This window comes from Sceloporus occidentalis, unplaced genomic scaffold, assembly GCF_023333645.1.
Source record: "Sceloporus occidentalis isolate IW3139 unplaced genomic scaffold, rSceOcc1.0.p SCAF_5, whole genome shotgun sequence".
Classification (NCBI taxonomy): Eukaryota; Metazoa; Chordata; class Lepidosauria; order Squamata; family Phrynosomatidae; genus Sceloporus; species Sceloporus occidentalis.
The window spans coordinates 833033-860366 of NW_028316985.1; the positions used below are offsets into that span (position 1 = coordinate 833033).

The following is a 27334-nucleotide window of genomic DNA, read 5'->3' on the forward strand; positions in this document are numbered from 1 at the left end:
GAGATTAAACAATCTTGCTTACTTTCTGAGTTTCTAATGATCCTCAAGGAAGAACTACATTTCCTAACATAAAGCATGGGCGTTTATCACACTGAAGTTATTGGAGCTAAGATCCGGGGTGAGTGCGGGTCGGACGATGCGAATCGACATTATAACGTGACTGTTTTATCACACCTGGTTGCTGTTCCGTGGCCCTTCCGAACCGAGGGGAAATCGAATCCAAGGAAGTCGCGTAATGCGGATCAGGCAAAGCGGAGTGAGTGCACATTGTATTTCCACACCGGTGCATACCATGGGGATTCAACGATTCGAATTGGGACCCTTGCGTATGCTCAGTGGGGCTCTGGACGCATCCTGAACCTTTGCACTTCCGGGGTGAAGAAGGGAGCCTGGCTCCACTTTCACGATAATGACAGCTGCTTCCCCTTTCTTCCTCCCTTCTCTTTTCCCATCCCTGGCAGCCAAATTCAAAGGGTCCTCCGTGTCAGAGCCCCATCCATTTCATCCACATCGACATCTATCCTCTTGTCATTCTCCTCATCTATTCCATCTACATCTCTCCTTCCCTTTCTAGCAGTTGCCTTCTCTTAGGTTGCATCCACACTGGGGAGATAATCCAGTTTAACTCCACTTTAACTGTCCTGGCTCAGTGCTATGGAATTCTGGGAACTTTAGTGTCCTGAGACATTGAGCTTTCTCTGCCAGAGAGCTCTGGTGCCTCAGCTAACTAATAACTTAAATTATTATGGTTATTATTATTATTAGAAAAATAAATTATTATTACTATGGGAGTTGGAGTTTGTTGTGGGGTCCTTGGCTTGAGGCTATGGAATTCTGGGAGTGCCATCTCTCCCTCCAGCCTCCTGTTTCATTTCCTTCACATCTATAATCTGGACTGAAATCCCTTTCCTCTGCATCTGCATTAGAAAATAATCCGGTTTGACTTCACTTTAACTGTCCTGGCTCAGTGCTCTGGAATTCTGGGAACTGCAGTGTCCTGAGACATTGAACCTTCTCTGCTAGAGAGCTCTGGTGCCTCAGCAAACTAATAACTTATTATTATTATTATTATTATTATTATTATTATTTTAAAATAATAAATTATTATTATTATTACTATGGGAGTTGGAGTTTGTTGTGGGGTCCTTGGCTCAAGGCTATGGAATTCTGGGAGTGCCATCTCTGCCTCCAGCCTCCTTTTTCTTTCCCTTCACATCTGCCATCTGGATCTACCCTGCATCCCTAGCTTCACGTGAAGGATAGGGAATGGCACCTATCTCTGAATGCTCTCTGCTTCATCCGGATGTATCACCCATCGGCAAAATTACTGTTGTTGTTGTTGTTGTTATTATTATTATTATTTTGCAGTGAAAGTTTTTTATTATTATTATTAATAATAAATTTCTTTCACTGCAAAATAACCAGTGTAGAAACTGCAGTTCTCCTTGGAAGTAAACCCTGCCTCCCCCTTGGCCCCACTTTGGAGTAAGAGTAAGAGTCCTTTAGAAGCTTTACTAACCCCGCTCTCTCTCTTTCCCCCTCTTCTCCCTTTCTCCTCGCCAGCATGGCTCCTCTCCACATTAAAACGTGAAGGCATTCATTCAGGGGGGAGCACTGGAAGCCAATGGGGCAAAAATGCAGCACGGCATCATGGGAAATTTGCAACCGGGGGTTTTGCGGTGGTGTTCCAGAGCACAAGCAAATTGGAATTCCACACCAGACCAATCCGCAGTGAGTTCGAACCGAGCCTCAATGCGAATCCCTTCAATACACTTATTTAGCGAACCCGCCAAAATGAGGAGCCAGTAAGGATTCAGTTTGGAAGCCCTTCAGAAGCACCACGCAAACAGCTCCCAATGAAAGGAACCAGGTGTGAAAATACACAGCGTTATAACGTCAATTCGCATCGTTCGACCCGCACTCACCCCTGATCTTAGCTCCAATAACCTCAGTGTGATAAAGGCCATGGTTTCCAGACCCTTCACCATTTTGATGGCCCTCCTCTGGACACATGGCTCCAGTTTCTCAACGTCCTTTTTGAACTTACTCAAAGATTCCCAATTTGTGGTTCATATTATTTTTTAAAATCAGAACTACATCTCTGTGTATCTTTGTGAGTTTCGTTGCTCACACATGTCAGAACTAGGAATAAAGATAAAAGAGCCAATGATGCAGATGTATTCAAAACACGTTGAAGACACACAGAGCTTTAACTTGGTTTATCCCAGGTCTGTCTGCGTCACTTATTCACACAGGCAACAATGTGAATCTTCCAGGGAAACTAAAACAACAGCAACAACAACATGAGATCGATTATCCCGGGTTTTGCAGGGGCTTTGGTAGCTGCTCCCCGCACTTATTGGATGCATTTGGAATTCATGTGAACAACAAAGATTCATCCCATGTTCTACTGGGAGTATTTGCACCGTCTGAATAGCCCCAAAGTAGTCTCCCTTTCATCCGCAGCCTTGCTCAGGTCTTGCAAACTGAGGGCAGCAGCCATTGCAACTTCCTTGCTTGACTCTATCCAGCTGCATCTTCCTCCTTATTGGTTTCCAAAAGCATTTCAAATGTGACTATTTTGGTATTTGGGGAGGCTGGCTGGGATGATGAGGCTGATGCTCTGAATCACTTTTAAGAGCAGCTGAATCAGCTCCATTTGTTGTTTTCTTACTGTGCTTTTTTTTTTTTTTTAAAAAACCTTGTTTCAACTCCTGTTTAATAGTATTTTACTGTTTCATCCCATTCACCTTGAGCCTTGCAAAAGAGGCATACAGATAGACGAATTAAGCAAATGAATGTTGAAAGGTCCTGCGAGACTTTAGAGGTCCAGAGTTCAAGTGATGGCAGTTATATCCTTTGAACGCTGGGGAATCTAGATACCGGTTCCGCCAGTGTCTGGTTGCCCAGGGCTTGTGGCCGCCTGGGTCCCAGCCTTGCCCAGCGATGGGCATGGTGTGTAACACTCACCCCTGGCACCTGGCACACTCCTCCACCTGCAAAGAATGGCTTTTATTCCCTCTCTGTTCCTGCCAGACTCTAAATTTTTGTCTTTAATGTTCACAGTCTGTTTGGAAACTTCCTGCCTCAGATCTCTTCCCTGCTTAGCAATGGAGAGCAACATGGCCCTCTCTCTCTTTCTCTCTCTCAGCTAATTAGCGCCAATTAGTGCCAAGTGCCACACTCCACCGGGGCACCGAAAGCTCCATCGTTCCCCATCTCCTTTGCTGCTTTTGCTCCCTTTTGAGAGCAATAAAGCTCATGCCCTCCAGCTCCTTAGTGTCAAAGAGTCAGGTCACGCAGCACGCACCGCATGCAATGGGGGGAGGAGAGCAATATCCAGGGGGCAAAAAGAAAGCCCCAAATAACCTGAGTGTTGCACCCCAGCACCCTCTGAAATGTTTCAAAAAGGGGGGGAGAGCCCAGCTGCGTCCGTACAGGAACTTCCTTACAAATGCAAAAGACATCAGCAGGATTCTATGTCTGCCGGGGAGGCTGGGAACTACAGTTCCAAAAGCATAACATTTGCAAGCTCTGGTCAAGACTCTACATTATCCAACTACATACAATAGGTGTGTACTGAACCCACAATTCTGACCTCCCAGCTCCGCACAGCAGATTTGAATGGAAAACCTAACTGCCTATTAAAAGGCCTGCCATTTGCGTTCATACATGCCAAGCTCTCTGTTCCATCCATTTCTTGCTGCAGTTATTGGCTCTGGAGAGTTTTGAAAATGGTATTCTCTCTTGTAGTTAAAACTAATAGAAACAGGGGCATGTGTGTGTGTGGGGGGGGGAGGGAGATGTAATGTGCTAACTGATCGTCTGCAGACTGCAACAGAGGCACTGACTGATGTGCTGACTTTACCAATGGTTTATTTTAGCATGACTTCCTTGGATGCCTCCATAGAGTTTATTTATGCTGCACCATAGATTCCATTTCATTTATAACCTCTCTCTCTCTCTCTCTCTCTCTCAGTATGGAAGTCAAGGTGGCCTACACCAAATGAAAACAAAGTCTACCTGAAACCTTTGTAGCACGTTGGGCCTGTGCCATGGACTTTAGAGTCCTTGTTAGCGTCATGGCCAAGCATTAACAGCCGCGCGGAAGAATTAAATTGTATTTATGACCTTGTTGGATGAGTTTTGCATTCGCTTTGCAGTTTGAAGCTGGGAGAAGATATGAAGGCCAAGAACGGACTGGAGGAGTGATGCTTTGCACTGTTGCTCACCCGCTTGCACTGTTCGGGGGAGATGGGTCACACTTGTGCACTTTGGTTTTCTTCAAATGTCTTGTGCCAGAGTTAGTGTAGTTCTTGGCCTCTCCAAGGCTTTCTTCGGAGCCAGGTCCTGACAGACATTACTGCTTTAGCATAAGATTTATTGGTGGTCCATGATGCAGTAGATGGTACAGTCAGCCCTCCATATTCACGTGTTCTGCATCCATGGATTCAACCACCCACAGCTTGAAAACAGTTTTTAAAAAGACCCCAAAAAGCAAATCTTCATTTTGCCATTTTGCATAAGGGATGCCATTTTACTATGCAAAGGAAGCTTGTAGCATCTTTGGGACTAATTGAACAAAAGCTGTTGTAGCATAAGCTTTCATAGACTTGATCTACTTCCTCAGATGCACAGCTATGTCTCTGCCTACCACCATTTTATTAGCCACTGTATATAATGCAACTTGAGCACCCATTTATTTTGGTGTCATGTTGTATGCCTTCAAATAGTTTCTGACTTATGGCGACCCTAAGATGACACTATCATGGGGTTTCTTTCCTTGGCCAGATTTGTTCAGAGAGGGCTTCCCTTGCCTTCCTCTGAGGCTGAGAGAGTGTGGTACGCCTAAGGTCAAGGGGGTTTCCATGGCCAAATGGGAATTCAAACTTTGGTCTCCAGAGTCATAGTCCAATGGTTCATATGTTAGGTAAGCATTAAAAAAACCATTTCATCAAAAGCAGTGATTCCCAAACTTTGGTCCTCCAGATGTTTTGGACTTCAGCTCCCAGAATTCCTGACTGTTGGCCAAGTTCATTGAAGCTTCTGGGAGTTGAACTCCAAAACATCTGGAGGACTAAAGTTTTGGACTCACTGAACTAAAGGCTAATTTGATGATTATTCAGTTGTGCAGAATGTTCAGTAAACATAAAAAGACCTTTTCTTCTACAGCTTAATTTGATGATTATTCGGTTGTACAGAATTCCACACGCAGGGATTTGAACTGTGTCCTCCCACGGATCCACTCTGACAGGCAACCATTATACAACGCTGCCTCAGTGACGACCCTCTCCTGGAGTTTTCCTTGCAAGACATATTCAGAAGAGATTCAAGCTCTGGTTTCCCAGAATCCAACAAGCAGACCACTACACAATGCTCCTTCTTTTGTTGTTAGTATGTGCCTTCAAAGTCATCACACGGCACTTGAAATCCAAGCCAGGTGTCCCGCCGCCACAAGCTCTCTTGCCATCCCCATTCCACCTGGAAGAGAGAGTTGGTCTGTCTTATGCTGCTGGGAGGACCTGAACCCAAGCCTTCACACTGCAAGGAAGGAGATTCCACCTCAACCTTAGTAAAAAATCTGCTTACTGTAAGAGCTACTCAACATGGAAAACAGCCCCTTGGAGGGTGGTGGACTCTCCTCTTTGGAGGCCTTTAAACAGAACCAGGATGGGCATCTGTCAGGGGTGCATATTCCTGTATGGGGTTGAACTGGATGGCCTTCAGTGTCTCTTCCAACCCCATAATTCTATGAATGTAGAATTTTTACTATAAATTCTGGGTAGACGTTTCCTCCTCTTTTGAGAAGTGCATCACAAGGGTCTAAATGGAATTGCTAGTCCCAACCAGAGTGGATCATTGAAAGTGATGAGTGGATCTAGGAGTCCATCAAGCAGGATTAGGACCAGCTTTGAAGGGGCCCAAATAGAGGCCTGCATCACCTCCAGACGATGCAAAAGGCTGCCAAGAAAGCAAAGGAGACCACCTTCCATTACCCTCTTGAGACAGAAGCTGGGTGAAACACATTCAATAAAGCAAACAATCATTAAAAGAGGGATTTTATGGGTGAACGCAAAGCTATTTTAAGGGACTTGTGGGAACTGTCAAAACCCCAGAGGACAGAATGCAATGAGGCCAAGAGTGTGATAAATTGAAGGAAGAGACTGATATTAAGACACAAAAATTCAGTGAAGATGACTGTCAAGAATTTGGGAGACAAGTGTTGCACAAATAGATAGAAGGTGGGATTGCTGCTGAGAAAGACCTGGAGGAGTCAGGAGATTACAGGGCACCCTCCGCACCCCATCCTTGGCTGGACTCTCAGCTCCTGAGACTGTGCACCAAGACCAGGCAGGAAGACTTTTATCCAGACCTATGCTCTCACTACATGCTCCAAGTTGATTTAAATACAAATACGTTTCAAAACCTGTGCCCCTACCTCCACCCCACACCTCCCCTACATTGCTGTGGCCATGTGGCTGGGTCCTCTCCCCAAAGGTAAATGGAAATGAATCACTGCCTCACTGCATCTCTCCATTATGAATATTCTATCATACACTTCTCCCAGTATAAGACCCAAGGTGCCTTAGAGGAAAGATTTGAACGAGGCCCTAAGGTATTTAAAAAGTGTAGTCATGCCACCCCTCCGCCTTCTCTTCGCCAGGCTGAACATGCCCCATCCTTCAACCTCTCCTCATGGGTTTTGTTCTCCGTACCTCTTACTCTCATCATTGGCCTTCTCTGAACTCGCTCCATCTTGTCTATATCCTTCTTAAAATGAAGTGCCCAGACTCCGGATGAGGTCTGACCAGCAAAGAATAGAGTGGGATTATGCCTTTTCTTGACTGGATACAATGGTTCTATTCATGGAGGCTAAAGGAGAGTTTGCCTTCCTCTAAACACAATAGACACATGTTTGGTCTGGGAATGTGGTCTGGGTCTAAGCCCTACTTTCCTCATGGATTTTGTTTTCTCAGCTGCCAGTGGGAAACTCCTTCCATCTGGATGACACTTTCCTTATAGCCTGAGCATGTTGAGGATTTAAAAAACATATGGGAACAGTAATTCCCAAACTCTGGCCTTCCAGGTGTTTTGGGCTTGGCCTCCCAGAATTCCAGACAATGACCAAGGTGTTTGAGGCTTCTGGGAGCTGAAGTCCAAAACACCTGGAAGACCAGAGTTGGGGAATCACTGATCTAGAAGATATATGATGGTCTTCATGTAGCCCTATAGTACTCTGAAACCTAGGGATGGAGAGACACCGTCAAAGCTAAGAGCAAAAGCAAAGGAAAAGCAGGCTGCTGGAAAGTGCTAATCCCTGCCAGGCCTTGGGAAAGTTACCCAGAATCCTGCAGCCAGTGTCATCGTCCATCCCTCCCCAAAAAGCTGGATGACAACAAAAATACACACAGAGAGGACATTGTGCATTAGGCGCCACAGCAGTCCTGCATTTGCAGCTTGTGCAACAGACACAAATAATCCACAACTGAAGTGTGCATAGTATGGTAAAGAAGGGATTTGTCATCCCCGGTACCACAAAATAAGAGAGTAACTTTTCCAAGCTCCAGCAAAGATTAGCCCTACTGAAATAGCCGGGTATTTGTGCATGTAATCCATTTATCAACCCAGTAGCAAGTCGAGAAAAGAGTAACGGACGCTTTGCTTGTCCACATCTTCTCAGCCCAAGCAGGGAGCAGGAGGACCTCATGTGCCCCCCCCCCCCCCCATTTCCTTCTTAAAAGGACCCGATTCCTTCCTGACTTGTCTTAGCCCAGAGTCTTGCCTAGGAGCTCCCTCCGGCCGCCTGACTCCCTTGGGCAGCTTCTCCTGGCCAGAGCAGAAGGCAGGAGGCTCTTCCACTGTGCCCTGTTCTGGGTGCAAGGTAGAAGCCATCGGCTCCAGACCAAGAGGAGAGGAAGACAGATGGACAAGGAGGGAAGGGGGCTGGTCAAGAGCCTCACCTGGGCTCCCTCCCTCTCTTCCTTTTCCTCCCTGGAAAAAAGAATTTTGTTCCCTAAAGTGATAGCAGAGAGAGAGACTCTCTCCAAAGCCCAGCGGGGAACAAGCCTCTTGGCTCCTGTTTTCAGGTTTCTGCTGAAAGAACTGGCCTCTCCTTGCCAGGTGCAGGTCTCCCTATATAGCAATGGCCACCTGTCCAAGCTGCTCATGCATGGCCCTACCTGCCCTCCAACGCGGATGGAGGAACGCCAAGGCATCCGAACGGCCACAGCCCTTGGCATGAGGAAGATGCTCTTGTTGTTGCTGACTCTCCTGTCTTGGCATCCCTTCACTGGCTTCCACTCCTTTTCCGCATTCAGTACAAGCTCCTGCTGTCTGGCCTCTCCTTACTTATCAGACCTTCTTTCTCCTCACCTTCCCACTCTATTGTTCCCTCCGTTCTGGTAGTCAAGGGTTCCTGTCTCAGCCCAGGATTTCCTCTGCCCCATCTCGGATTAGCCCCTTTTCACTTGCTGCCCCTCACTCCTGGAACCTTCTTCCCCCACAAGCAAGAGCCATCACTTCTTTAACCAGCTTCAAAATGGAGTTGAAAACCATCCTGTTCAGAGAAGCCTTCCCAGGCATTGCATAATTGTCGCTTACCATCTGATGTTCTTTTAGTGCCTGTTTATCGAACCATTTCCTGTATTGCTATGTACTGTATATGCATTATCCTACTTGCAAGTATGTATTTTCCCTGGAAGAAGATTAACCTTCCATTTTGAAGCCAAGCCCTCCCTCCAGTCCATCTGCCTTGGTCCAGGCCTTGGAGGCAGAGAGGAACTGCTGGACCTCTTACCCTTTCCCTCCACCACTCCCTTCTTCTCCTTCTGTGTCATGTCTTTTTAGATTGTAAGCCCAAGGGCAGGGAACTGCCCAATTAAAAAGATTGCATGTATAGCGCTGTGTAAATTTACAGCGCTTCATAAATAAAGGTTAATAAATAATAATAATAATAATAATAATAATAATAAATAAAAATAAATAATAATAATAAAAAATTTATTTATATACCGCCCTTCCTCAGATCAGGGCGGTTTACATCATTTAAAAACATCATACATACAACATTAAAAACAATACAATAAAAACAAAAAGCCCCGAGTTAGCCAGTCCTCTTGCCGGTGCAGCGGAAGGAGGTCCGTAGGACAACTTAATCGGGGAATGCGTTGCCAAAAAGGAAGGTCTTCAAATCCTTTTTGAATTGGGCCAGGGAGGTGGCCGAGCGGAGCTCTATGGGCAGCATGTTCCAAAGGGCCGGGGCGGCGATGGAAAAAGTCTTCCTAGTCGTGGAGACAAGCCTAGCCCCGGGAACCCTAAGTAATTGCTGCCCAGATGTTCTGAGGGTGCGGGACGGAATATATGGGGAGAGGCGGTCCTTCAGGTATCCTGGGCCCAAACCATTTAGGGCTTTATAGGTCATTACCAACACCTTATATTGCGCCCGGAAGCGGATGGGCAGCCAGTGCAGATCTTTTAGCACCGGTGTAATGTGGCTGGCCCTGGAGGTGCCAGTGACCAGCCTGGCTGCCATATTTTGTACCATTTGTAGCTTCCGGGTTTGGTATAAGGGTTGCCCCATGTAGAGTACATTGCAGAAATCCAGTCTCGAGGTTACCAGAGCATGTACCACAGTTTCAAGGTCCCTCTGGGTCAGGTATGGGCGCAGCTGGCAAATAAGCCGAAGCTGATGACAGGTGCTCTTGACCGTCGCATTCACCTGAGCAGTCAGGCGAAGGGACGAGTCAAGAAGCACCCCCAGACTGCGCACGGAGTCCTTCACAGGGAGCGTGACCCCGTTCAGGACAGGTGGAACCACCGCCATTCCTGGACCAGGGGAACCTATCACGAGTACCTCCGTTTTCTCTGGATTCAGCTTGAGTCGGTTTTCCCTCATCCAGCCCATTACTGACTCCAGACAGGCCACGAGAGGAGAGACGCCATCCTCAGTCACTGCATCAGTCGGAGACATAGAGAAAACTATTTGGGTGTCATCAGCGTACTGATAACCCCGCGCCCCATGTCTCCGGATGATCTCTCCCAGCGGTTTCATGTAAATGTTAAAAAGCATGGGAGACAGAATGGCTCCTTGAGGGACCCCAGATGTAAGGGCCCTCTTGTCGGAGCACACGTCTCCCAGCTGCACCATCTGGAACCTCCCAGAGAGGTAGGATCGGAACCACTGGAGCGCAGTGCCCCCGATCCCCACCTCTTCCAGGCGCTCCAGAAGGATACCATGGTCTATGGTATCGAAAGCCGCTGAGATGTCCAAGAGCACCAGCAGGGACACGCTTCCCCTGTCGATGCCCAGACGGAGATCATCGACCAAGGCGACCATGGCCGTCTCAACCCCGTAACCCGCCCGAAAGCCAGTTTGAAATGGGTCCAGATAATCCGTATCATCCAAGACCGCCTGAAGCTGGAGTGCAACCGCCCTCTCGATCACCTTCCCCAAAAATGGCAGCAGTGAAACTGGCCGGTAATTATTATGTACCAGGGGGTCGAGGGAGGGCTTTTTTAATAAAGGTTTTACAATGGCCAATTTAAGATCTGATGGAAATTGCCCATCCCTCAAGGATGTATTAATAATCCGGCGTAACAGAGAGGTCACAGCCGGTCCCCCCTGGGCTGCTAGCCACGAGGGACAGGGATCGAGAGAACAGGTTGTCTTCCGAACACTTCCGAGGATCTTGTCCACATCATCGGTACTTACCAACTCAAACTGATCCAGTTTAACAAAGTCCATGGAGGCTCTGGATGCCTCTACCCTAGGTTCTGCCTGAATGTCAGCGTTAAGACCTTCGCTTATCCGAGAAGTTTTATCCGCGAAGAAGTTGTTAAATTGGTCGCAGCAGGCCTTAGAAGGTTCAAGGATCTGGTTCAGGGCAGGAGGGAGCTGAGTTAGCTCCCTAACTACCCTGAACAACTCTGCTGGACGCGACTCCGCGGACGTGACACGTGCACCATAGAACGAGTTCTTTGCTGCTCGTATCACCTCTCCATAGTCCAGTCAGGGCGTCAACAGAGTCGCCGTCACTTCCAACCATGTGTCCCTCTAGGGCTTCCTGGAACCTTTTGGGTTCCATCAGCCTTCGAGGGTGGACCATCCTAATAGGTCCACCACCCCCGGGAGGGATCTGGGTAGAGACCTTGATTTTCGCCTCAACCAGGAAATGATCCGTCCATGGCAGGGGGGAAATATTAGTTATTTCCGCCCACGGATTTTCCGCATCCGAACAAAAGACCAAATCGAGAGTATTACCCGCACAATGCGTTGGACCCAAAATCAGCTGGGACAGGCCCATGGCCGCCATGGTATCCATGAATTCACGAGCCGCACCGGATGGAACATAGCTGGCCGTGAGGGAGATGTTGAAGTCGCCCAGGACAAGTAGCCTGGGCGTCTCCAGCATCAGTTCAGCGACCAGCTGTGTCAGCTCGTTAAGGGAGTCCGCTAGCGCACGGGGTGGCCGATACACCAACAGAATCCCCAGACTGTCCCTCGCCTTTAGGGTCAGGTAAATACACTCGATATAGGACGTCTGTCGGATGTGGTTCCTGGTGAGGGGCACGGTGTTCCTGTGTATCAAGGCCACACACACACCCCGCCCACCTAACCTGGGCTGGTCCTTCCCAATAATACATTGGGACTCATGGTAGAGAAGAATGTGGGCATTGCTCTCCAAGTAAGAACTCTCTTCCTAATGATATTCTCCTTGAGTCTCCAAATGTCTAGTATTGCAGCAACTTAAAATGTTAGTGGAGTAATTCAGAAATAGAGTTTAGGTGTCTCAAGAAAAGGCGCAGGCAGCGTTTGCAAAGGGAAAGAAATCACAGCAAATGGAAGAGGATCTCTGAGTGGGGATTATTTTCAGTGTCTCACTCTCTGCATTTGGGCTAAGCATTTGGGAAGTGAAGGGAAATATCATTCCGGAGGGAAACAGATTTCTTATACAGATGGGCAGATTTCCTCATCCAAAGCTATGCTCCTGGACAACCAAGAAACTTACAAATAAACATATGCACAGCTTAGTTAAAGCACACAAAAGGTAAGCATTAAAAGGAAAGGAAACCATTAGCAACGTCCAAAGCAACTGAAAACATACCATTAAAAATAATAATTGTTCCAAAACAGTTTAAGAAAACAAGCATCTCCACCATCATCTATGAGAGGCAGCGTGGTGCAGTGGTCTGAGCATTGGACTAGGATTTTGGAGACCACTGTTCGAATCCCCATTTGGCCCTGGAAAGCCAATGGGTGACTTTGGACAAACCATACTCTCTTCTGAAGAAATCTTGCCAAGAAAACTCTGTGATCATTTAAGGTCAGAAATGATTTGAACAACAACAACAACAACAACGAGGCAGAAAGAATTAATAGGACTGAAGACTGTAACTTCTGTGCAAGATAATTCCCTGAAATACTCTGCAAAGCTCAAATACTGGTGAAAAGTGCATAAAGATCTCGGCTTGGCATTATCCATCCCAACAGAGATTTGGGAGTGCCAGGAAATAAAGGAATGATACAACATCTTACTTGAAAAATGGCTGGGAAATGTGCTTCCCGAAGGGCCCAGAAATCTTGACAGGAAGCGCCCTGAACTGATGACGCTCCTCACCGTTCGGGGCTCATGCCACTTCAATATTACGTTCTCTTTCCATAGGACTTTCTGTGCAGAAAAGGCTGCTTTGTGTGCAAAGGTATCGACATTTTGTGCGGAACAAGTTCTGAACTGTGAATAATCTCCAAAATGCTGCCATTTCTGAAGACTTCCTGCAAACTGGAAGGAAACTGCTAACAAGAGTTTTTGCTTCCTTTGTGAAGAAAATTAGCCAAGAATTACATCCTTATCAGAAACCTTTGAACAAATGAATATTCTTTCCATCTGTACTTTCAGACTCTGCTGGACTAGAGTTGTTTTTGAAAACCATTTAGAGCGAAAAAATATTAATTCTACTGTAAAATCAACAGGGCTGTTAAAATGTCTTGTGGTTTTTAACTGAAAGCAGTAGATACAAAAAAGATTTGGGGGGTCTTAGTAGACCACAAGCTAAACAGGAGTCAACAGGGTGATGCAGCAGCCAAAAAGGCCAATGCAATTGTGGGCTGTATCAATAGGAGTTTCTGAACTTGGGAAGCATTGCTGCCATTTTGTTCTGCTTTGGACAGACCTTGCCTGGAGAGAGTCTGTGTCCAGTTCTGGACACCACAATCCAAGAAGGATATGAAGCTGGAACGTGTCCAGAGAAGGGTAACCAAGATGGCCAAAGGTCTTGAAACCAAGCCTTCGGAGGAACGATATCAGGAGCTGGATCTACTGTTTAGCCTAGAGAAGAGAAGACTGAGAAGTGGCATGACTGTCATCTTTAAATATCAGAAGGGATGCCAGGTACGCAATAAAATCAGCTTGAGTTTGGCTGCTCCAGAGTCTAGATCACAAACCAGTGGATTCAAGTTCAAGAATAGAGATTCGACCTAAATATTAAGGAAAAAATCTTCTTAAGTGCCACTGCTGTTTGACAGAGGAATAGACTGCTTCAGAGGACTCTCCTTCTTTGGAGGTCTTTAAGGAGAGGTTGGATGGGCATCTTTCAGCTTTAGTGGTGGATTCCTGCATGGCAGAATGGAGCTGGAATAGACAGCAACAGCAATAGCAAGGACATGTCTACACCGCTTACATGTGAACGAATTCCTCCCTCTTCTGTGGCTGTGTCCAAGTGGAAGAGAGGTGTATTAAACGCCGAACCCGCTCTGCCCCTAAACCCCAGCTGCTCCGTGACACTACAGCCTTTCCTCCAGACATTTGGGGAGTCCAACTGGTGTCCCCCCAAACTATCCGCATCTGCGTCAGGCATTCCTGAGGTTTGCACTGCTGTGTCTCATTTCTAGACTTGGGCTGGCAAAGCTGACAGCAATATGGCATCTTTTAAATCTTTAGGGAAACAAACAAACCTGTCAATGGAAGGGACCCCCCCCCCCGCCGCCCTCCTGCTTCTGTGTCCCAGTGGGCCCTTTCCAGACGCATCAAGCAGCGCCGCTCAGGGCAGGAGGAAGGCCTTGGTGGCGCTCAGCAATCCGCTCCCTCTCCCTCTCCCTGGTTGCAAAGACGGAAGGCCAAAGGAGCTTTTCATCAGCGGAGCATTTTCTTGTGGTTGTTGGTGTTGGTAAAAACCGGCTCAGTCACAGCTGTGTGTTTGCAAAGAATCCATCAGCACCTTGTCATCTGGGCACACCTTAAAACCATTTGGTCAAGATGATGAATGTCGCTGAAACAGCCTGAGTCTCCATGCTCCGGGTTCTAGTCTGAACCAAGCTTTCCAAGGCTCTAGACCTGCTTCAGGGACAGGATCAATCACCTTTAAAATGCTAGATTCTCACAATCCAAGAAGTGCAGCCAGAACCCCTTGAAATATCAGAAAGGAGTGAAGTCGAAGGCTTTCGTGGCCGGCATCCATAGTTTTTTGTGCGGTTTTCGGGCTTCTAGAACATGGCCACATAGCCTGAAAAACCCACAGAAAACTATGTCAGAAAGGAGGCTGGGAAAGAACCAGACAGGGACTGTGGAAGGCTTCAATTACAGGCCATGGTTTATTAAGCCCTACTTGAGTCCAGCATTTCGGACAGACTGAATCATCCAGATCTGGCGATCCTCAAGGGAAGGCTTTCTCTGGGTCCCACGCTTGCTTAGGCCACGCAAGGCAGGGGCTTCTCAGTTTTGGGGAGGGTCTTTCAATGCTGCAGTTTCCCCCTCTTTATTTAATGTTTTAAACACACTCTTTAATTTAGTACTGTTTTTAATACGACAGCTTCATTCTTCTTCAAATGCTAATACTGATTTTAGCTGTATTCTATTTCAGTCTATGCCATATGCCAGCTTGCATTTTGCATTGACAGAAATGCAGGATATAAATGATATAAAATAAAAAAATAAAGGCGAAGCCTCAAAAGATTAGGCTTTGAAATGCAAGTGCTAGAACTGAAGCTGCTCTCCAAAGGCAGCCGTTGGCACCAAGATTCAAAACTGCCTTGATCTGGGCCAAAACTAACAATGAATTTCAACAGCAATAAAGGTAAGACATGATATTTGGGCAGGAAAAATGCAGAAACATAGGATGGATGATACCTGGATGGAAAGCAGCACCTATGAAAGGGATGATTCGTCAACAGTGTGATGCAGCAGCTAAAAAAGCCAATATGATTGTAGGCTGCATGAACAGGGATATAGCGCCCAGATCCAGGGAAATGTTAGTACCATTCTTTTCTGCTTTGGTCAGCGCTTCACCCGAAATACTGTGCCCAGTTATGGGCACCACAATGATGTCAAAAACTTAACTGAAAACAACAACAACATCTAGACAAAATGAAGACTTGTCACATTTTTCTTTCTCCTGTATGGTTTTTAACCCCTTTGCCTGATGAAGAAGCCAGTGGAGTTTCAAAAGCTTGCGTCGTCTATTTTGTGCCTTTTGGCTGGCCTGATAAAGATACAGTATCGCGGTTTTGGATGTTATCGTACTGCCCTGTTAAAAAGCAAAACCGATTTGTCTCAGAAGATCAATAGCATTATGACAAATAGTCTGGAAGAAGACTGGAAATGATTTGGAAAATGTAAGTGAAAGACGTTTTGAAAACCCCAGATAATATGGAAGCGGTTATAATGGAAAGGATTTCAGGAATGTGAAGAAGGAATAGAAAGAAGGGAAACAGACACAAAATATTCTGTACCGAATGTAAGAATATAGGAGAGAAAAGAAAGCCTGTTCTTTGTTTTGTAGAACAAATTAATAGATATAATAAACTCAATGCCAAGGGAAGAGAAAACAGACAGAACTGGACTGAGTAAGATATATGCTATGTATTACAAGATTAAAAATGAGGGAAATGTCAAAAGATAATGAATATAATATAATCCATATAATCAACTCAGCCTCTGAACAACTTCATATTCTGATGAGAAGGAACACATATCATGTGCAATGCATATTATAGAAATAACGTAAAGCATGGCATTGTAATGTTGACGCTTGTTGCAGATATAGTAAGTGAACGAACAATTAGGATAGTTTTGTGTTAAGTTATATTTCTAATAAAGAAACAAAAACAGTTTTTTGAAAACGTTTGAAGCTTCCTCCTCCTCCTCCTCCTCCTCCTTCCTCTTCTTGAGGACCCTTGTCCTCCTCCCTGGAACCTTATGGATGTTTAATCCATGGAAGGGATTTATTAACCAAGCAGCCCCCGCGTCCTGGATCAACTACTATTATACTTTATTGGGTGACAGCCCTCACATTAAATAATAATCTTTCTGACGCTTCTTTGCACATAGTGCGTTAGACAATGCGTCTTGCTCTGCCTTCTGCTGGCAGCAGTGAGGCCTGGAGGCAAATAACCGACTGAACAGGGAAACTGTCAGCAGGGAGAGAAAAGGAGAGAGACAGGCAGCCAGGTGAGTCAAGGGGCCACGAAACAAGGCTCCGTCCAATGTCAGCCTCGCCTTGTGCAACCCAGGGGCTCCCATGCATCGATAGCATCTCTTTCCATGGCTTCTGGGGGAGGGAAATCAATGGCACCTTCCAGACCACCATGCAATATGTCCCTGGCCCACAGTATTATCTGAAGAGCAGCAGTGGATGGCAAGCACTTCCACCTGTTCCTCCATCAAGGTTGATCCTCTGATACCTTCTCAGCTGCAGGAGTGTTTCAGTTGCACATTCTTGCGTGACAGTGGCGGGACTAGGTGGCCCCTGCGGTCCCTTCCAGCTCTTTTACACCCCCCCCCCTTTTATTTCAATAGGGCTTGCACAAGGGGACTGAGCCCCACTGGAATGAATGTGGTGCCCCCCAGGCCCTGGTCTACGCATGTGCACCTGTGTGTTAGCGCCTCAACCCAGTCGGAGTGGAGGGCGACCAATCTCCTGCTAAAAAACACACCGCTCTGCTTCTGCATCCCATTGCTGAAATCCAATAAATGGATCTCCGGCCACGGCTAACAAACGCAGAGGCAAACCGCTTGAGACAAGGCAATTGGTTATGGCCCTGCCTCCAGGGATGGGCCAGGGAAGATTAAAAATGAAACCCTCTCTGGGCTTTTGGCAGCTGCTTTGTAATAAACCACCAGCTGAAGATTGTGAAGGAGGGGATGGAAGGGATTCGGGTAATAGGGAAGGAATGGACTGGAAGAAAACCTCCGCCAAGAGGGAAGGGCAGCAAGGGGAGGGAGATGCAAGGTGCCCATGGTGCAGAGGGCAGGAGAGGTTGCCAGGCCCCATGAACGAGGCTCTCCCAGGTTGCTGAAAATGGTGCCTCCCCCCTTTTTATATAGACAAAAGCTCACCTAAGGTTCAGTCACCTCATTTTTGTTGCAGTCCCCTGATCTCAAGGCCTGGACCCTTGATCTCTGCTGCTCAGAATGTGAGGAAGGAATCCCAGGGCGAGAGTGCTGTCTTGAAAAGTTTGTGGCTGTAGCTGGCTGAGTCCCAACTAAAGTAGATCCATTCTATCAACTGTCAAATCTTGAGTCAAGACAAATGTAACAGATTCAGTAGGTCTACTCTTGTCATTGCTCCTTAACTTTAGGAAGAGCTTCCTGATGTTAAGAGCTATTCAGCAGTGGAATAGGCTCCCTGGGAGGGTGCTGGACTCTCCTTCTTTGGAGGTCTTTAGACAGCAGTCAGATGGGAACTTCCAGGAGCTCCTTAGTGATGTTATTCCTGCATGGCAGAAGGGGGTTGGCCATGGCCATATGTGGCCCCCTCCAGCTCTGTGATCCCACGACTTACAAGTTATTTAAAATAAGAATTGCCACCTTTGGAGGCTTCTAAGAGAGGCAGTTTGCTGTCTTGCCTTTCCCTTCCTTTCCTTTTCCCATCCAAGGAATCTAGGGGGACTGAGGACTGCAAAATTCAGCCTGGCAATACAAGGGGCACTCACGCATTCCTGGGATTGCCCTTTCGCTACTCCTGGAGCTGCCAGGGATTCAACCAGGGACATTCTGCATGCAAAGTGCATGCTGGCCCCTGAGCTGGGACTCTTCCATGGGCTCCAGGAAAGGGGTCCCTCTGTCACAGAACAAGATGCTTACTGCATTTTAAACCATTGTCAGGGTGGTAGGTTGTTTAAAAACTGCTCTGCTTATTTCTCGGTGGGTCTGGCGCAGTTGCTAAGATCTGCAAGTGAAGCTTAGCAACTGCTTTGGCTCCCCCAGAATAAGAAACAGAGCAAGAAGAGAGACAATGCACACACATTTTTATTTATTTAGCCCAATAAGTGTTTTTTCAATGCAGGAAGCAAGCTGTTGATCTGCAGGAAAAGGCTCACAGACTCCGACGGCTGACGCTTCCTTGAGATTTCTCATCTGTTTTCTCAAACAGGCGGAAAGATCTTTCCCATCCGTCCGCAAAGAGAGGTAAGGATGTGCCATTTGGCCACAGACAGGAAAGAAAATGGTACCCTGCCTTGCTATTTCCTCTGTATGGGAAATCCACTCCTTCCTAAAAAATCCCTCCACATAAGCATGCAGGGAGCTCCCAGTTCAACTGACAAACCTTTGGCAGAGGTGGCCCCAAAGATTTTGCTGCCCGAGGCAAAGCAGCAAATGGTGGCAAAACCTGCTTCCAAAGTCCATCTGCACTGAGGCAGGAAACCTCACCAACGCCTCTTCTTTCGAGGAGTAAAAGTGCAACACCAATAATTCAAAAGAAAGGAATATTATCAAATCTTATTATTAAAAAAAAATAGCCAGCTTACTTCTACTTTTATAACTGAGTACATTCTGGTGATATGTCTTGGTGGAAGCATGTCCTTGTAACTGTATTGTGTGTGTTTGTGTGTTTTGTTTTTACAATACTGTGTCCAGTTCTGGGCCCCACAATTCAAAAAGGATGCTGACAAACTGGAGCATCTCTAAAGGTGAAGGGCTTGGAAACCATGAAGCCCTATGAGGAAAGACTTAGGGAGATGCTGGGTCTGTTTAGCCTGGAGAAGAGAAGGTTAAGAGGTGAAATGATAGCCCTATTTAAATATTTGAAGGGAGTTCACACTGAGGTTCTTCCATTAGGAAGAATGTCCTGACAGTCAGAGCTGTTTGATTGTGGAAGATGATCCCTCAGAGAATTTGGTGGAGTCTCCTTCCTTGGAGGTCTTATACAGAGGCTGGATGGCCATCTGTCTGCGATGCTTTGATTGTGAATTCCTTCATGGCAGACGAAGGGGGTTGGAGTGGATCAGGGCCCTTGGGGTCTCTTCCAACTCTAGGATCCTATGATTAATCACACATGAACCATGAAGCCCTACAGAGAGCCCTTAGGAAGCTGGGTATGTTTAGCCTGCAGAAGAGACAGTTCAGAGGTGTATGATGGCCCTGTTTAAGTATTTGAAATGGCGTCATATTGAGGATGGAGAAAGCTTGTTTTCTGCTCCTCCAGAGAATAGGACACAATCATACTAGAGGAGATACCTCAACATTAGGAGGCTCTTCCTGGTAGTAAGAGCTCTTTAAACAGAGGAAGAGGCTCTTGTCAAAGTCTGGTGGAGTCTCCTCCTTTGGAGGCTGTTTTTAAACAGAGGCTGGATGGCCATCTGTCAGAGGTGCTTTGACACTGTGTTCCTGCATGGCAAAAAGGAGTTGGACTCGATGGCTCTTGGGGTCTTTTCCAACTCTATGAATCTATAATTTGTATTAGTCCTTTCACTTCACTTTATTTTCTTGTTTCTAATTCAACTGCAAACCTTTGACAGGGCTCTTTTATTCTTTCATTTTTGTACAGTACCATATGCACTGATTTTGCATTATAATAAATATACAAACAAACACGCTGTTGTTAAACATCTCCAGAAATGACCTGGATGGTGGAATAGAAGGCACGCTTATCAAATTTGCACATGAAACCCAATTAGGGGCCATAGCTAATAGTCCAGAAGGATAGGATTCAAAATGACCCTGATGGCTTGGAGAGCTGGGCCAAAACTAACAAAATGAATCTCAGCGGGATAAAAGGAAGGTACTACACCGAGGCAGGAAAAACCATATGGAAGGCTCAGATATAGGATGGGTGACACCTGGCCTGAAAATAGTACATGTGGAAAAGATTCGGGGGTCTTAGTACACCAGAAGCCAAACACAAGCCAACAGCGTGATGTAGCAGCCATTGGCCACTGGTCCATTTCTGGGCACAGTTTAAAGGGCTGGTTTTGACCTATAAAGTCCTATATGGCTTGGGTCCAGGCTGTCTGAACACTGAGATCATCCAGAGAGATCCTCCTCTCAGTCCCACCATCTTCCCAGATGCGTTTGGTGGGAAGAAGAGAGAGGGCCTTCTCCCAGGCTTTGAAACTCCCTCCTTAAAGAGGCCAGCTTGGCTCCATCCTCCTTTCCCTTCGGCAGCAGATAAAAACATTCTTGTGCCGGCAGACTCTTTCAGACTGAGAAGGGTTGGCGTATACTATTACTATCACCATCACCATCACCACCACCATCATCATCTCTTGATTTCACAGTCTCCCAGGTGTTGCTATCTGGAGTTCTGGACTATCGGTGGTTGGGATTCTAGCCAGGAATCTAGGCATCAGGGATGGATCATGGAACAATGTGGCCTTTTCCAAGTAGAGTCATTTTTGATAATTGGGCCTGCTGGGGTCCTATCTATGGCAATTCCATTCAGACATTTTGCTTCTTGGTTTGGAATTGCTCCCACCGCACCATTTGCCACCACTGGACGACGACGATGATGATGATGATGATGATGATGATGATGATAACTGCAATTAAACTTATGAAGCCATAGGCACAGAACTTAAACCATCACATATTCTGCAAGGGGGGAAGGGTTAGGGTTTCCTCCAACAGAGGATAAGAGAGAGAGAGAGGCTGAATTCTCATTCCTTTGGTGCTTGGGAAAGGAACATGAAAACAGATTACGACATGAGAGGAATGTCTTTAAGCATGGGTGGGATTGGATTGTGAGACTATATGGAGAAAATGAGCTCCATCCACCATCATCACCTTGGCCGGTAGCCTACATCTGAATTGTGCATTAATTGCGTTCCATGTCCCTACACTGAATGGCAATGTTGTGCAATGGCAGCAAGACACCAAATATCCAACTGAATTCACAACCAAGTCATCCATAAGGGATACACAAGGTGTACCTCTGTATAATAGGCACTGTGCACCTAAGTGTACCTTTACGTGTGCAATAGCACCGCATGCCTTATGAAACCTTGGCCTGAATGTGGATGTTTTGCGTTGGACAAAAATGCCCAGCCGCTTCCATAGGGGAAACTGTGCTCCTGCAAGAAAGCAACAGGATTCTTTTGGACAAATCATTCCTCACATCCCACCTTTTCTCCAAAAATGGGACTCAAGGTGACTTAGGAGTTAAAATACAAACAACACTGTTACAATGTACAAAAGGCTAACATTAAAATTACATTCAGTGCATGCATGAAGTGTTACTGAAGGAAATGGAAGCAGCCGTATGACAGCAGATGCAGGATTCTGTCTAATGGAAAGACAGCACATGCCCAGATGGTGCGTGTGTGCGCGCGCGCATGTGTATGTATTGGGGGAATCAGCTGAGCATGCCCCCCTTCAGCTCCTTCCTCCCCTCCTATGCTGGCCATGTGCCCTAATAAATTCTTTCTTTCTTTCTTTTTCCTCCCCTTCCACTGTGGCCTTCCTTTCCTAGCTAGAGACCAAGGGGCCATTTTAAATGAGGGCGAGTAGACAGCCGAAAACCTCAAGATGAGATAGATAAGCTAAAGGTTGCCACAGCCAGGCAGCATTTCACAAAGAGATAAAGGAAGGAGGCAGTCCCAAGCAGACTCTGCAGGACCCAACACTCAAAGCCAAGGCCGGTTCAATGTGGCTACCAATGGCCCAATTATTCTTAACCATCTCATGTTCCTAGAAATGCAGGAACATAGCGTTGGAAGGGATCCTCAGAGGCCACTGAGTCCAAGCCCATGGTCACTACAGGATCTCCAGCCGGAGCATCCCCAACAATGGGCAGCTGTCCAGCCCCTTTTTGAAGACACCCAGAGAAAGGGAGCCCACCACTTACTTCTCCAGGCAACTGGTTCCATAGCGGACTGCTCTCACTGTCAGGAAATTCCTTCTAACGTCAGAACAAATCTACCTTCCTGCAACTTCCAGCCATTAAACCTGGTTCTACTCTCCAGGGCAGCAGAGAACAAACTGGCCCACTCTTCCCTGGGGCAGCCATTGGGGCATTGCAAGAGGGCAACCAGGTCACCCCTCTGGCCTTCTCTCCACCAAGCTGAACACACCCAGCTCCTCCAGCCTTTCCTCGTCTGTTTTGTTCTCCTCTCATCGTCCTCGTTGCCTTTCTCTGAACATCCCAGAACTGAACACAGGACTCCAGGTGAGGCCTGACCAGTGCAGAAGGTAGTGGGACCATTCCTTCCCCTGAGAGGCCAGCCTCTAAGAGGGATCTGACCTCCTTCTTCCAAAGCTGCCAATAAGAACCCCGTACCCCTGCCCTCCGCAACACAGAAAAGGAGGCGAAGGGGCCCAACATAATCCCTGCAACTCTTTTAATATCATTGCTCTCAAGGGGAGGCTGGAGCAGATGGCTTGTGGCCAAGGTCACACCTAAGAAGCTCAGGTTAAGTGTGCACAGTAATTAACCATCTTTCATCAAATATATGTGTGTACACACACACACACACACACACACACCCACACACACACACACACCCTGCCTATCCATTAACATACAATGTTAACTTTTGATTAGGAGGAGTAAAAGGGTGAAACTGACAAGAGAGGAGTTATGAAAGGAACTCCAGATGAATAGCAAAGCTGAGGAATTTCTCCCTAGTTTCTCTCTAGGAAACCAGAAAGCGTTTGTAATTTTATCCTCTAGCCCCAACCGGCAAAGAAAGCGTAGGATGTCTTGCTGTTGTGAACTGCTGTCAAGATGACTTAGATTAATGGCGACCCGAGGAAAGAAGGACCGTCAAGTCCTCCATCTTCAAGAGCCCAGCTCAGGTCTTGCAGACTCAAAGCTGTGGCTTCATTGATGGTTGGAGTCTATGCATCTTTAAAGGAAATCCAATAAAAAATCCACCAAGCAGTGATACTGTTAATGGCCAACCAAAATGCACAACATACATGTTGCAAGCTTTCAAAGTTCCACCGGCTTCTTCATCAGGAAAGTGTTAAAACCATACAGGAGAAAAAAACAACCCTGAAGATGTTACTCATAGGCCTGCATTTTGCTGTGTCTGCTCTCAATTCGGATGGTATGGAGGGGTATTTCTTGCAGTCTTGCACCTCGTCCTCCTGGCCATTTGGATCCTGGGAGTGTCTCAAAGTCCAGGAAATTTAACACCTATTTGCAACAGAAAAAAGAGACTTCCTTTGCAATCCAATATGTCTCCATCCTTGCGAGGACACAGGCCCCATGGTCTTCTTCTTTTCCTGCTGCCTTCGACCTTACTGAGCATTATGGCTTTCTCTTGATACCTTGTCTTCTCATGGTATCTCTGAAGTACAACAGTCTCTTGGCTTCTAAGGAGAGTTCAGGCTTGATTTGCTCAAGGATCCATTTATATGTCTTTTCAACAGAACTCTTCTCCGGCACCACTTTTCACGCGAGTCGGTTCTCTTGCTATCCACTTTCTTCAATTCCAGCTCTCACAACCATACGGAGAACTGGGAAATATGATGGCATGGATTATGCTGACTTTGGTATTCAATTATATATTCTTACACTTCAGGATCTACACTTCATTGCCGGCATGGTTGGCAAATTCTCATTGGGCACGAGTAACGTATACTGAGCAGACTATGAGAGCTCCACAGACCACAGTTATAGCAATCTGGTGCCATTTTAACTATGCTGGATCCTAGTATTTCCAGCAGGGAGCTATGTGGCCTCTTTTTGAAGATGTCCAGCGAAGGAGACCCCTCCACCTCTCTAGGCAATTGGTTCCATTGCCCAACTACTCTCACTGTCAAGAATCTCCTCCTAATGTTCAATCGAAATCTATCTTCCAGCAACTTAAAACCATCAGGACCTGGTTCTACCGGCACAGAATAGGCTCTGAGAGCCCTTGAAGGGTTTCAAGAGTACAGTTATGCCACACCTCAGTCTTCTTTTCCCCAAGCTGAACCTGCCTCTCCTCAGGCTTTGTTCTCTGTACCTCTTGCTATCTTTGTTGGCCTTCTTGCTCCATCTTGTCTGTATCCTTCTTAAAATGAGGCATCCAGAACTGACGGTAGGACTCCAGATGAAGCCTGACCAGCAAGTCAGAGAGTGATATAGTGGGACAATTACTTCCCTTCCAGTTTGAAGCCAAGCCACTGAGGACGACTCTTGGAGCACAGTTTTCCATCCAGACTCTCATCTAAGGTTGTTAGTAATACGAAAACGCCCTGGCACACTTACTCTGCAGCTCTTCCTTGCAAAATGCCACCCCAAGGAGGTACCAAGACAGTCACTTCTTCAAAAGCAGAAATGGTGCCAGTTCATCCCATCCCTAGAGGCAACTTTTGATAAGGTCTCTGACAATATTTTGGTTAGCAAAATGATTGACTCAGGGATAGGTGGGGGCACTGTCAGATGGAACCATAATTGGTTGGAAAACCATGCTCAAAGAGTCATTGTCAATGGCTGCGCTTCAAACTGGAAGGAGGTCTTGAGTGGAGTGATGCAGGTTTCTGCCCATGGGTTGACACATTTCAATATTTTTATGGAAACCCACTGGGAGACCTTGGCCAAGTCACACTCTCTCAGCCTCCGATGATGGCAATGGCAATCCTCCTTTGAAGAAACCTACCAAGAAAACTCTATGATAGGTTCATCCTAGAGTTGCCGTGAATTGGAAACAGGTTGAAGGAACACAACAACAACTACAGCCAGCCCTTCAGATTTGCAGCTTTGACTTTTGAGGACTTGACTATTCATGGATTTCATTAATATATTCTCTCTAGGAATCTTTAGATCATCCAGTTGGTCAACTTGCACCAAAAACTGCACTAGAGGACCTAGCAATTCCTAAAGAGAAGACTTCTCTGGGCATTTGTAGGTCCTCCAGTGCAATTCTATGGTCAACCTCTGGCAGACGTTGACCATAGAGCTACACTGCAGAACCAAAGATTCTTAGAGAGGTGTTCTCTCAACTAAAAATATAGTGGTTAGTGAGGGGTTTTCATTTGTGGTTTTTCCATCTTCACAGGGATCCTGCACTCCTCACCCCAGAGAATATGGACGATCCACTGTACAAATCAAGGACTTAGATGACTATGTGGAAGGAATCCTGATCAAGTTTGCAGTTGACACAAAACTGGGATAGGTAGCTAACATACTGGAAGATAGGAACAGAATTCAAAAAGACCTAGATAAATTAGAACCTCTAGAACTAGACGCCCCTCACTCCTGGAACCTTCTTCCCTCGCGAGCAAGAGCCATCACTTCTTTAACCAGCTTCAAAACGGAGTTGAAGACCATCCTGTTCAGGGCAGCGTTCCCAGGCATTGCATAATTGTCACTTGCTATTTGATGATCTTTTCTTCCCTGTTTTATTGAATCATATACTGTATTGCTATGTATTTTATATGTATTATCCTACTAGAGAGGCCCCCTCCCCACCCCCACTCCCTTTGTGTCGTGTCTTTTTAGATTGTAAGCCTGAGGGCAGGGATCCATCCAATTAAAAAGATTGTATGTACAGCGCTGTGTAAATTTACAGCGCATTATAAATAAAGGTTAATAATAATAATAATAGTAATAGTAATAATAATAATAATAATAATAATAATAATAATAATAATAATAGAATACTGGGCAGAAATCAATTCCATAGAATTCCACATTTGGCCACAAAACCCAAATACACACATGTAGGATGGGGAAAACATGGCACAATAGTACTACATGTGAAAAGGACCTTGGGATTATAGTTGATCAGAAGCTGACCATAAGCCATCAGAGTGATGCTCCAACAAAGAAGGCGGATGCTATTCTAGCCTGCACTCTGCACATGCACATACCCCAAGCCACCAAAGGACGTTAGACCTCCTTGCAAGAATCTCCACCGCTCCACTCCCTCACCCACGCACAGCCAACCAGGTGAAGAAGGAACCAGGCAGGTGTGGGCCGGTGGTCTCAACAGTGCTACCTCCCAGGGAACAGCTTTCAAGCGATGTGCCGTTGCCATGCCAATGGCAAACATCTCTGAAGAACCAGAAGTACGCACCAAAGACAACAAAGAGAATGGAACAGGTACAAGAGGGAGAGGAGCAACCCAAACACCTCCACAGACAGCCACGCTCATCCGCTACACACGTGCAAGGCATGTATACCCAGTGTGTCCCTGTGGCACAGTGGACACCACATGCACCCAGAACCCCGGACAGCTCCCTGTGTCCACAGAGGCGCTCAAGAGGGAAAGTGATGCAGAGCCAGCTAGAGAGAGCAGAGAGCTGTCCAGCATTTCCGAGGGCTGCTGGTGGGACAGTTCCTCCCAGAAACTGACCCTTGGCCCCAATCCCACCACAAGGAAGCCCTCCTTTGTGCACCGGCGCAAAGAGAACTCAGCTGCCACTGGCGCTTCCCTGCACCCCCCGCCGAGAGGCAGCCAAGGCAGCTAGGAAGGGCAGGTGGCAGTGGAGTGCACCTGGGCAGGTGGCCACGCGGGCGCCCCTCTGTCTCACCTGGCCTTGCCGCGGCTGCTTCTCCTGAGCGTGTGTGGGTCGGCCTCCTTCTCCCCCCGCACGCGCTGCAGCGAAGGGGAGCGGCTGTGGGCACTCCGGGAGCCGGCCGTGCCCACCAGGCCGCGGTCTCCCACCCCGACAGCGGCTTCCTGCATCTGAGCCAGCAGCTGTTGGGGCAGGCTGCGGAGGGAGGGCACTGGCGAGTAGGACGGGCGGCTCTCGGACTTCAAGTTGTTGTCGCTCGCGGACCGCTGCAACAGGTGGGGGGAGGAGAGGCTTCCCACCGCGATGAGCCGTCTCCTCTTCGTGTAGCTGGGGGTCTCTCTAAAAGGCACTGCGGCGGAGAGAAAAGAAGGAGAAGAAGGAGAAGGGGTCAGTTGAGGACGTTGTCACCATCTGCTCATCGTCAATGGAACAAGGCAGCCATGCACTTCAATTCACTTTAGGGCTGTTCGGTTAACTCCAACACACTTTGACTCAAACTCCCCAAATGGACCCCTGTTGGACTCGGAGAGTATATTTATTTATTTGTTTATTAAAAATGTTTGCATCCTTCCCTGCAGATTTTTTTAAAGTCATATTTTATTAGTTTTTTAAAAGAAAAATGCATAAATGATATAAAGAAAAGAAAGTAAGTACATCACGGATCACATAATCTG

The 27334-nt window shown here is 46.8% G+C and overlaps 1 protein-coding gene across 1 annotated transcript in view; it reads right to left on the minus strand.

The window, feature by feature from the left end:
* LOC149311503 (SH3 and multiple ankyrin repeat domains protein 3-like) overlaps positions 1 to 27334 on the minus strand; it is a 425035-nt gene that overhangs the window by 208578 nt on the left and 189123 nt on the right. The window contains exon 11 of the mRNA XM_089526562.1: positions 26676 to 27009. Coding sequence (XP_089382688.1) covers positions 26676 to 27009 — 334 coding nt within the window. The remainder of the gene's footprint in view (positions 1 to 26675; positions 27010 to 27334) is intronic.